This window comes from Myzus persicae, unplaced genomic scaffold, assembly GCF_001856785.1.
Source record: "Myzus persicae strain clone G006 unplaced genomic scaffold, MPER_G0061.0, whole genome shotgun sequence".
In the NCBI taxonomy this organism is placed as follows: Eukaryota; Metazoa; Arthropoda; class Insecta; order Hemiptera; family Aphididae; genus Myzus; species Myzus persicae.
Window position 1 is genome coordinate 488,094 of NW_019101353.1, and position 12,901 is coordinate 500,994.

At 29.3% G+C, this 12,901-nt stretch overlaps 1 protein-coding gene across 1 annotated transcript; it reads right to left on the reverse strand.

The window, feature by feature from the left end:
• Positions 1-12,000, reverse strand: LOC111028767 (protein CREBRF homolog). Its single transcript, XM_022307523.1, is given in 10 exon segments — positions 1-360; positions 363-422; positions 935-1,060; positions 1,163-1,236; positions 1,821-1,997; positions 2,059-2,263; positions 2,336-2,437; positions 2,503-3,028; positions 7,277-7,709; positions 11,462-12,000. Coding segments are annotated over 9 exon segments (1,644 nt in total). The 5' UTR covers positions 7,574-7,709; positions 11,462-12,000; the 3' UTR covers positions 1-283.
• Between the last annotated feature and the right edge of the window lie 901 nt (positions 12,001-12,901).

The following is a 12,901-nucleotide window of genomic DNA, read 5'->3' on the forward strand; positions in this document are numbered from 1 at the left end:
ATTATTTCGATAAAACACATAACAGTTACATTTTATAAGGATAAATCAAGTCATTAAGAATTAAAGTATCAGTTATGATACTGTTAATATTGAACAAATTAACATACTTTCTGGGAAGTAGTAGGATTTTATAATTGACTGATAAATGTATAATCATTAATCAATAGTATTAAAAATAAAAACAACAGTTGCAATAATAACATTAATGACTCCTTTGGTGGTCAACTTAATCATAATAAGAGTATATTGGCGATCATCTTAAATAATATCTTAACTTAAAAACTCACATAAAGACTAGTTTAATTAATGGTACTTGATTTTTGGCAACTATAGCTCGTCCAAGCCACCCCGCCGTGCACCCAATTTGGTTTTCTCCAGAACTTTGTTCACAAATTCTGTAGTTTGCCCGGCTACTTTTAATCCTAAACAATTAAATAAGAATAAGAAAAACATTATTGATTGAGCATACTGACTTGAAATGTTTTAATGACAAGTAAAGAGTAGAGAAGTCAGTAATAATTAGAATAGTGACCTTTGACTTCTATGAGTGCTAATATTATTTTATTGTATAGGTATATTGGTATAACTTTTGGGATGTGCCTTTCCAGTAATGCTAATGACAAAATATATTTCAGTTGAAAAGTACCAAAGCACTCATCCACAAAGCTAAGCAATTCTTATTTATGTGTGCAACATTCTAGCGCCTCCCCACCTCAAAACCAGCACAAGTACCTTTTGACAAAACTCATTGAATTCCATGGGGGTGCTTCATTAGGAGATTAGCAACAGTGTTCACACATCAGTTGCCGCATGGTACGGGAATTGGACCTAACACAGCAGATTTAATTCTTTTGTGGGCTCAAAAGAGTTGTGTTTTTTAGAGGCCATCAATATAATAGTATATTATAACTAATATAAAATAAAAACCACTTACTGGTAGCATTTTTTGCAATTTTTTCACTGGCATTTGTTAATTCTTGACTTTCCTTTGGAAATGAGTCACTCGTTGTTCTAGTGACTAACATCTGTTTCACTTGAGCTATAGCATTGATCAAACGCCCTAAGAAAAATGAATTCAATTATAATTATAAATGCTGGATCTATCATACAATATTTTAAAGTTTTAAGTAACACTTTTAATTAATTAAATAGAAAAAATTACTATGTTCAGTTTCTAATCCAAAAAGTTTAATTTTGTTCGCTTCATGTTGAGCTTTTTTCTTCAACCGGCATGCTCTACAAATATAAAATTATCATATAAATTAAAATTAAATATTAATGAAACAAACTAAAAACATAAAACAATCAAATAAAATATTCTGTAACATTAAAAATTTTAATTAAAGAGTACATTCGTAAGACTCCAAATATTTTAAATTAAATAAATGTGTTCAGAGAAAATTCTAAATTTTAATCATAAGTATAATATATGAATTATAATTTATATATATATGTATAATAATATATCCTAATCCACTCAAATTTTGTGATACAAAAAACATAATGATGTAATCTAAAGCCAGTGCCACTATAGATTATTAATATAATTATCAGTTTTAAGAATTAAGATTAAATACATTTCTGAACAGAATTAATTATTTTTTAATTATATTAAAATACTTAAGATTTTCATACTATACACACAATAATTCAAATTTAAAGTCCATCACATACTGTGAAAATCTTGATACTGTGTTTATAAGAAGTTAGTATGAATAAGTTTTATTTGATGATATTTAAATATATTCAAATAATAAGTTATTTATTTATGATTTAAGTAAAATTTAATTAAAAACTTATTTTTTAAGAATAAAATATACCTGGATGCTAATTTGTTCTTTTCTTTACGTGTATTTGGTCTAACATTAAATGGCAACTCGCTGACTGGTGTCATTTCAGTTATACTTCTGTTCAATTTATCCAATTCTCTACCAATTGACTGTAATTTTTTGGGATTTGGTGTTAAATCATTACCATCGCCCTTCCTTGCTTTACCACTAGAAAATTTTAATAATTACTAATATTTAATTTAATTCATAAAAAATTGTCACAATTTACCTATGTTTAATTCCTTGTATTGAGCAATTTGGACTGAATACTGGATCCGTAACCTCATTTAAACAATGTGGATCCTCTAGTTTACATTTTAAAACTAATCTTTGACCTTTAGGACCCTTAGACTGAACATTGTACTGCCAAAAAAATCTATCCTTATGCGAAGATGATTTAGCAGATGTTCCACCACAATCACTATCCCCTGAGTCTATCAATTTAAAAATAATATGGCTAAAATGTTGTATTTGTTAGTATATAATTATATTTATTAAAATCCAACCATTATCAGATGAATAGTCTTCTTCTTGTTCTGTATCGTCATCAGAATCATCGATGGCTTCATCCAAAGAAAAATCATAAGCTTCTGGACTCAAAACACCTCCTTAAATAAATTTAAATAGATATTTTTTATAATTGCATGATTATTAAAGTTTATTCTAAGCCAACCAGTTGAAAGAGAGGAAGTAGAACCTGCTTCTACTAATGATCCAGTGGATAATAAATGTTGTCGAGGTTCTCTACGCTGCCATATTTGTTCAAGTCCAAGATGAGTAGGAGCTGATGATGAAAGATTTCCTCTTGATCTGCTAGCCAGCATAAATCCTGATCCCGGAACACTAGTTCCGAATATAGGAGGAGATAAACACTTCTGTGATTTTGTTTCTTTCTTCAAGAGTTCTTGAAGTGTTATTGAATTTGTTGGACCTGGAGAAAGTGATGAACGTGAACTGCAACTGTTTGGTGAAAGTTGAAAGCCAGACTTTGAAGAACTTGGTCTGTTAACAGGGCTAGTATTCACAACGTGATCTATCAAGTATGAACTCATTAATGGGACTGTATCAGGTATTTCAGATTTTACTGAATCAGGTGGTAATAATAGATCATCAAAATTGAGGTCTTCTAATAAAGATTCACCACCATTGGCATTTAATTCAGCTAATGTTGGTCCGTGAAGCAAATCGGATTGATCCACCTGCATTAGTAAATCAACAATCAATACATTTTTAGCCATATGTATTTAAAAATATTCATACATAATGGAGAAAATGAACAAAATATATTGAAATAAATTTCAATTTAGAATTTAAATTTAAGCAAGGTCTAATGAAAATTAATTGTTTGAAAAATAAAAATACTTGTAGAAATCGTTGATTAAGTTCTAATTAAAGCTAAACTGTTAAATATCAAATTAAGTTTCAAAACAATCTATAGGTTACTTAGTAATGTTTTAAAGTAGGTATATAATATTTTAAGATGGATGACAAGACATACTTTCTAAACGAGTGTTCTCCGTTACCGCACAAATTCAAAAAAACACACATATATTTGGTTTATATTACTTATTAAGCAACCCATTACTGCACGGTCCATATATGTTTTTTTCAATTTTCAAATGTTACCGAAATGTCAAATGAGTCCAAATATTACTATCAGTTATGTTTACAAAATTATAATCAACTTATCTACAAACATAATAGATGACTTTGTTTAGATAAAACATCCATATGTACATTTTGTACAATTTAAAATTAAAATTTTCTTAAAATATAATTTATGAATCATCACAATATGAAAAAAACATTTAATACAAATGATATACTATAATTTGAACAAAACTATATCTATTAATTTATTTATAGGTATGTGTAACCAAAATTAATTTATACAGGAGCTACGAGATTTAATGTGCTTGTGCGGTAATGGAAAGCATTAAAAACAAAATAAAAACGAATGTACATGAACAAAATATTGCCAAATATTATGAAAATATGAATATTATTATTTATATCTTAATATCCGTGTACTTTTAGATTATTGGTTAGTGCCATCAATCTTCAATTAAATTAGTCAATAAAAAAATATTAATTAATTAAACAAACATCAATAATGATAGAAAATGTATATTGATATTTTAAATATTTTTACTGATTTAGTCAAAAAAATTTTCTAATATTTTAATATTTACCTAGTTCTAATAAATATAGTTTGAGTTGGGCAGAGGTTGATGTAAGTAATAACACATTTTACTAAAAATCCCAGTTAGCCATGTGATATTTTTTTGCACATACCATGATTTAACTTCAATGCAAGGCACCAGATAAGAAGTCCTACTGTGTCATACTTGGACTTCATTAATTAATAATTATATATGTATATTTAAATTGTATACCTTATATTTGATTACAAATGTGGTCTACTATTAATAAGTTAATTATAAAAGAATCAACTTGGAGTGGTTTAATCAAATTCATAAGTACACATGGGTACATTTTATCCTTCTTTATGAAACTTTTTTCTCTGTAAAACATAGGTATATCTGAATAATAGAATGAATCAGTGTATAATTTATATTTTAATAATTGCAATGAATTTAATCATTCAAAAAATATAAATATTAGGTACATAATATGATAGGCAATTAGTGGTCAATAGACATAGAAATATAGAATATCATTAAAACAACAATTGTAGGATAATATGCTATCTAAATAATTTCCGCTGTGTCATGACACCTAACAACGGTCTGTAAGATAATGTAAGCCTGACCATGATTGGTAATGGAAGAAACGCTGACCACACTGGTGACACTCATCAACTTAAATTTATGAATCATTCACAGAGTGCAATTATATATTATTTTGGCATATAGTATATTATATATTTGATTTTGTGATGTCAACTTATAACTATATCAGTAAAATTTTTTAAAAAACTGTTTCATTATAGAAAAAAATGAGCGTAACCACAACTTTCAATAAGAATGATTTACAAAAAAATTTTAAAACTACAAGGGGGTCCTTGTATTACATTTTCAGGCCTTTGGCCAAGAAAAACAATTTTATAACAACAAATTTATAAAAAAAAACCTGAAAATTTGAATTTTGTTTAAAAATAATAATATTCAAGTAATAGCAAATAAATAAAAAAAAATTATTCATGCAAAGTGGATTTTTGTACTACAATTTTGAACATTTTGGCCGAGAAAAACCATTTTTACAACATGTATGCTATGATCATTTGTCACGGGTTATTTGATAATTTGACATATTGTAATAAGTTATTATTGCACAATTAAAGGGAATACGGTGAACTGTCCATATATGATGTAACTGAATGGCATAGGCATGTCCAGACCTCATTCGCAGTTCATGCACAACTGTGGAATATCCAGGGGAGAGAAAAACTACACCCCCCTCCCCCGCCAATAAAAAATTCTGTTAGGGTATTGGGATATAACCACCGAATTTAAAGATTTTAAATTAATTTTTTTAATTCAGATCAAATTTTGCAGGTCATGCCTGTGCATGACAGGCAAGACCCGTGGACAAGCCTATGCTGAATGGACTGTGTTCAGAATTTTCCTCTTATTCACTATATTATTGTTTAGGTAAAACGTTTTCACTAGTCATTATCAACCATATTTGAATAACCATCTAATTCAAGTTGGAATAGTTGAATATTTTCAACTATATGATGTATTGTTGTAGGTAATAAGCAAACCACAGGGCATAAACAGAATCAAGGGACAATGCAATAATACCTTTAGACATTTTAACAAGTAACCGCATTTACCGATGATTTTGTTTGTACTAATTATGCAAAAAAAAAAATATATGAGCAATGGTTTATTTGAAGCAATTGTGGGAAATTGGTAATAGAAAAGTAAGTATAAACTGAAAACATTTCACTTATAATTAAATATAATCATATTCAAATATTAAGGGTTTTTTAAGTATATAATGTTGATAAAAATTATTTTTCCGTCAAAAAATGTAATACTTTTTGTAGGTTCTTTTAAAATTTGTTGTAAACATTTATAAATATAAAAAGTTGTGGTAAATACAAAAAAAATTTTATATAATGGAATAGTTATTTCTTTAGTTATATAGTTACAACTTGATATCACAAAATCAAATAGATAATAAACTATATGCCAAAATAATATACAATTGTATTCTGTTAAATCATGTATGTAAATTGATGACACTGGTTGGTGTACCTTATCTTAAAACCATGGCCGGGCATACATTAACTTACGGACCATATTGGGTCATATATGATTGGGCATATACACTGAACACAGGAAATAATTTACATGCATTTATCCAAGCAATTAGTAATGACTAGAACTTGGATTTCAATGCATTTGCATCTCTTCTTTATTATTACCTTATATGATGCTTCCCCATGCTATAAATGAGTTTCAGGCGCATACTTTTCTCATAACAAATTGTTATCAGGGCATTTTTGTTGAACATATTTTACCTATTTTTGGTTATAACAAAAACAAAAAAAATTGCATTTCATTTAAGGAGAAAAATTAGTATTTTTTAGTTTGTGTACTACATTATTGTAATATACTATGTAATCTGGTTTAAAAATAACACGAGTCTCGGATATCCAGATTGTCACATTACACACAGAAGTCAATTTTATTAATTCAGCACAGGCCAATCCATTTAAAAAATAGATATTTCTTAAATAATAATGTTACTGAATTATGAACAAAAATCAAAAAATTAAATTATTTTTAGTGTTTTGGACATAAATGGATATTTTAGCATAAAAATCATAAAAATCCAAGCCCTAGTTATAACTAATAAAACTATACAGGATACATATACAAACTACCCATCTATATTCAAAAACAGTTGAAAATTCATACTTTAAATGAACAGAAGAGTATTATGCTCCATGAAAAACTCACAAATATTAAATATGACAGGTATATTGGCAAATGACATAATGACATTAATTATTAAAAAATTTGAATTGTTCATTAACCCAATTATAAGTGCATTAAATATTATATGAGTTCCACAACACTTATTTTAAAATTTCTACATACCTACAATTGTACATAAAAATGTTTTGATGATTGTTGATTTTCTTAATTATTTTCTATAGCTATAGGTACTTACCTATATTGTATGAAAATAAAGGACAAAATATATATTTTTTAAAAAGAATGGCAACTACTTGCCTACAATAATTTACCAATGTTACGAAACTGTTGAAAATTGTAGAAATGCTTACTCCTAACAACTAAGATAAGATAAAATTGAGGATAAAATTTAAAAAGACAGACAAATTTGGAACCATGTACAAGTATAAAGGATAGTCAAGCTATTTTAATTCTGAAGAAGATAATGATGGGACGATAAAAATAAAAAATAAACATAACACAAAGGTATAAATAAAATAATAATAATTGTCTTACCTGAAAAATGTCTTCATCCATTTTGATGAAAGACATTTCATCGGATCTTCCTATCCATCCAGTATCATTATTAGTGAAAAAATTTTGATCTGCATTATTAGCTACCATAGGATCTTGAATAAGATCATTAGTTGTATCAAACAATTCAAATCCATAATCTTGTAACGAATTAAGATCTCCATTCTTCCTTATTGGTATAGGTACTCCTAATGATGAACTTTCTGTAGGATAATCAGCTTTCAACACACGTTTAGTTTCCATTGTACCAAAAAAGTTTGTATACTCTTTGTTATTCATTTTTCCTTTTTTTAATGTAATACATACAAGTAATATTTTTTTTTTTAAGAATTAAAAAAAAAATCACTTTAACTTATTTAATTGTTGAGGAATTTTTTAATTAATTGAATTCTTATTTTTCTCAATTTTTATTCGCCTGAAAAAAAAAAAGGTACATCAAAACTAATATCAAGAAAATCAGAATTAGGTACACAAAGAAACTTATTATTTAAACAGTAGTTACTCAATATACTATAATATCATTCTTATGGTTAAAACCCCTGTTAAAACAGTTTTTTTTAAACTTGGTACCCTTATTTATATAATGGGTATGTTTGATTTTTTAACTATGAGTTTTGTTCAGGTTTTATAAAATTAATAAAGGCTCTATGACGGTATATATACATTATGACAAAAACAAATTTGATAAAAAATTTAAAAATGAATCTATCAGCATCACTTAAAAAAGATACCTATGTAATAATACTATAATAGTGATAAAAATTTCGAAAATAATTTGCTGTTCTAATTAAATTTCAGTGTAGAGGTGACACTTTAATTAAAGAGTAAGAAAATTGCATAGTGAACTCGTCAGACATTTAAACAATATTATCATAAGAAATATAAAACAATGCTCAAGTTAAAGGAATCCAATATAATTATACAGCTAAAACTAAAGTATTGATTGTTTTATAGGTATCTAGATCAGAAATAATTTTATTTTCAAATATCTAAAGAAAATACATATTTTATTATTATAAAATAACAAATACTTGTTATGAGTAAAAACCATAGTTATAAACAACTAGATAGTCTCCTTTTTATCATTGAAGTAGATCACTATTTCCCAAGCAGGCAATGTTTACAAAACAATATTATCACACTATATATTATTGTGTATAGTGTATACACTATGTACATGAATAAATGTAAACAGGGGCGTCATTTGGGGGGAGCAGGGTGTGCAAAGGCACCACTAACTTGAAAAATGTTAACAATTGGCCTGCCATTAATACTCCGATGCGCCGTCATAATTAACTTATACATTTTGCTTTCATGTATGTGTAAAATAAATAAAATATATATGGTTTTCAAATTTTTGTATATTTTGGTTTATCAGATCAGGTTTATTATGCCTTCTTTGCTTTTTTTTTAAATAATAGTGAAATGTCTTCAGCTGGTTGCTTTAATTGCTTATGACCTTTTAATTCTTTGGATTGCCAATTATTTAAAAGTTGCATTAGTCATTATAAGTTTTAATTAGAATTATAAAAGGGAAGGAACGAATATTTACATAGATTACCTACATTTATATATATAAATATATATTTTTTTAATGGCCTGGTGAAATGTAAAAGTTGGCCAACCTCAAAGTTTGTACACCCAGAAAAAAAACTGAAATGACGCCCCTGAATGTAAACATTGCCTGCTTCATAAATGGTAGCCGAGTCAACATCGGTCACAACTGTAGTATAAAGAAGGCCATTTCGTCCTGGTTATGACAGATTTATGGGAAGTTAACCACTAATACATAGTCAATGTACAAACCTTTAAGTATTTTAGGTAGGTTATTATTGGAAATTCCAGAGATTTCTAAAATATATAAATATATAAACATATAAACCAGCAATATGATGAGGAATACTTAAATAATAAATTGTTCTATAAATTAGAAACTACGCTATTATAAATAGGTATTGACATTGATAAGAAAAAATTTGGAACAAATATATCAAATCAAAAAGATTAATCCTTATCACTTGTTATTAGGTAGTACCTACATTGAAAATGTAACTGACAAAAAATTAATTTACTAGCCTATAACGTTCTATTTAAACAAAAATGTTTATGATGTATTTACAATCTGTAGAATAGAATGGTTTTAAAACTAACATGGACTTACAGGATAAAACTAGGTAGGTTTGGCTAAATTAAGAAGTGATTGAAAGAGACTCAGCCCCTGTCCCAAAATTAAAATAATTACTTTTCATATTCATTAATTGGCTTAGCTAAAACAAAAAATTTTAATTCAAAACAAGTAAGTATTTCAAAACATAATTTTTTGGCAAAATACCAAATTCTCCTACTTTGTCTCTAACTTGACCCTTCAAAATTACTTTGGGCATTAAATCAATTGAGTGAAGCTACACTATTTAAAAAAAGGTTATTCTCTGAACAAAAAAACACTACAATCACTAATAAAAGGACATATACCCATTTCACTAGCTATAAATCCTTGTTGCAGAACCAAAAGAATGTGTTATTGTGATATTTTGATTTAATATTTGTATCAAACCTTTAAATCCCAACCTAAGTAGCTCCTTTTAATGCAATATTCTGTCCTTTTCTCCTTTAGTGTGAACTTAAAATTAATTATCATGGATAATCTGAGTGTTAAAAGTTTTGTTTTTTAATTAGGTATAGATACCATTGTAATGTATTTGTTGATCTAAATGTCTAATTGGTAATATAAACTATATTTTTAAAGCTATAAGTTGTCTTTATCAATGATTGGTAAACATTATTGCTGAAAAGTCCATTGACCCAAAAACCATTTGTTGAATTTAAGTTGACAATTTAAGTATTAGTATAAATATAAAAACAATTATTTTTAGGTACTTAAAATAAACTATACTCTTGAATAGATTATTTTGTTTCTTTTAAAAATATTTTATAGGTGTAAATTATTAAATGCATGAGGAGAAAAATATTAATTCAAACAAATTAAACTTATTTAACTTAATCGAAAGTAATATATATAATGTTGTAAGGATATGTAAATCACTATTAATTGTCAGTGCAGGAATGTTAGAAAATCTCTGAGTTTCTTAGAGAATCTCATATTTGGAGTATGATAAGCAACTAGCAGACAACTTACAATACCAGATACTAATATAATTTTGTCCTCAAATATACTACACGGGAATAATTATGGCAATAATAATCCAGTCCAGCAGAATCAACCTAATTTTATTATTATTCATAACCTACATGCCTGCATTGAACTCTGTTTTTAAATATTTTAACCTCAAACTTTATTTATTTACAACAGGTACCTGTTTTTTAAGGTTTTTCAACAAACTAGGATTTTTTAATATTACTACTTGAGATTTCAAAAATATAAATTTAAATTATAAATAACAGGCTAAAATAATAATAATATATACTATTTCAAATCATTATTATGGGTTGGTTACCTACTTACCTAATATTAAGTTAGGTAAATAATTATTTAATGAATTGAGAATATATTTTTTAATATTTACCAATCATTATTAAAAGCAACTGTCATGTAACCTTAAGTATTCAAAAATAGCAAATAAAACAATGTTTAGGTACCTAAGTAGTATGTATCTATGACGATCAAAATATTTTGATTATTATAAATGATCAAAAAATGGAACAGCTTGAATTGATTTAAGTAACACAAACTCATATATTGGTATATTACATCATATTATTTATATAACTACAAGGAAAATATATCATAAAATTAGAGATTAAAAGGGTACCCAATTATTAAACATTTCAATAAACAGGTATGCATCAGTAATAAGGTTATAGTTCATGTACACAACTGTCTACTTGTCTGTTGGTATTCTCTCAAAGTGCATACCTCGCGGCGTAAAAATAAATAAATAATGTATTAGGATTATAGTCTAAAACACATTGTCGTTAACAATTGAACAGCTGTTTATAATTTATTCACCCACCGACCACAACAGAGCGTGAAATAGCGCAATTTATATGCCTATCCATACTAATCGGTAAAACACAAAATTCATTAATTAAACGTGTAATAAATTTCGGGCGAAATATCGTTGCGCGTTAAAAACTGTCGTCGTCGTCTTTGTAGTAGTTTTAAGGTACCCACAAAATGTGTCATTAGGATAAAGATGGTGTACGTACCAAATAATACCGCGGAGCCTGCACCTTCTTTGTAGGGTTCGGTTGGTCCACCATTCGCGAAAAAATTCTCATATCGAGCACCGCGCAACAAGTCGAGCAGGCGAAAATTATCGCCTATCATCGCGGACGTTTCGCACACGGGGTCCCGTCGATGTGCACTACCACTACCATCACCACCGTTACCACTCGTAACCCATAGGTCGTCGAGCGCGATTAATAAATTTTCGACAGCAGAGTCCGCCGAAAGAGTCGAAAGGCTATCCGATTTAAGGTTTAAACCAAACAAGGCACACACACACGCGCGACGATCCCGCGCCTTCTCACGCACGCACAGCAAACAAACACACAAGCACACACACGCACACGTAAATACCACACAGACGATGATAAAAAGCAGTTTATACTTTATACCATTACATACATAACATACATAACGTTTATATATATATATATATGTATATGTATATAAACGTATTATATGCACGTATACGCAACCACACGCGCCACCGTATTTACATATTTTACATAAACATTTAGGCCACGCCACGGGCTCGCGGACGTTACGCGTGCGTGTGCGTGCGCGAGTCGGGGCTATTGCGGGGTTATCAAGGACACGCGATTATGATAAGAGGCCACGAGGATGGATAATGATTAACACAGAACAATAATAATATTCTTTGTTTATATTTACCTTTTGTCGACGGGCAACGGACGACCACGTCCAGCAGCAGCGGGACCGCAACGGCGGCGGTGGCGACGGCGCACGACGCTCTGAGCGGTAGTGGGTCCTCCTTTGGCGACGGCAATGACGATTCGACGCGATGACGACTACAGGCGGACGACAAAGAAACGCGCGCGGCCATGACTTTCGACGGCGCGACGCGACGACGAGCAGGTGGCCCCCCCGCGGAATTTATAATCGGTCTCCGAATTCGATGTTGAACGTATCCCGGAGCCGAGTTAACTGCAGGCACTGCGTTTCGGGACGAAACAAAAATATCGAAAACGGCACACAGACACAGCTACCGACGGGCGACGATCACAAATGAAAATGAAATAATTATTATTGTTCGCGGCTAATGGCTATGCCCACTTGTTGGGCAAGGAGTATCGAATCGATGAAAACCATACGCGACGACGACCACTGTAATACTGTAATATTGTGTATTGCTCAATTACTGTATCAATGGTTAACGGTGGTGAACAAAACAAAAATATTACGCGATCGTCAACAATATTATTTTTATTATTATTACTAGAATATTCTGCGCGGGCTGAAGATTACGACGATAATAATTGTTCGTGGCGTGTGCGAGAAACCCGTTGGTCCGTATTTAGTGTTTACATCGGCAGTACACAGTAACTTGCTTACTAGCGCCACATTGGCCGTGAGTCGAAAGCAAAAATAATAATAATATTATCAATGTTAGGGCACTATAG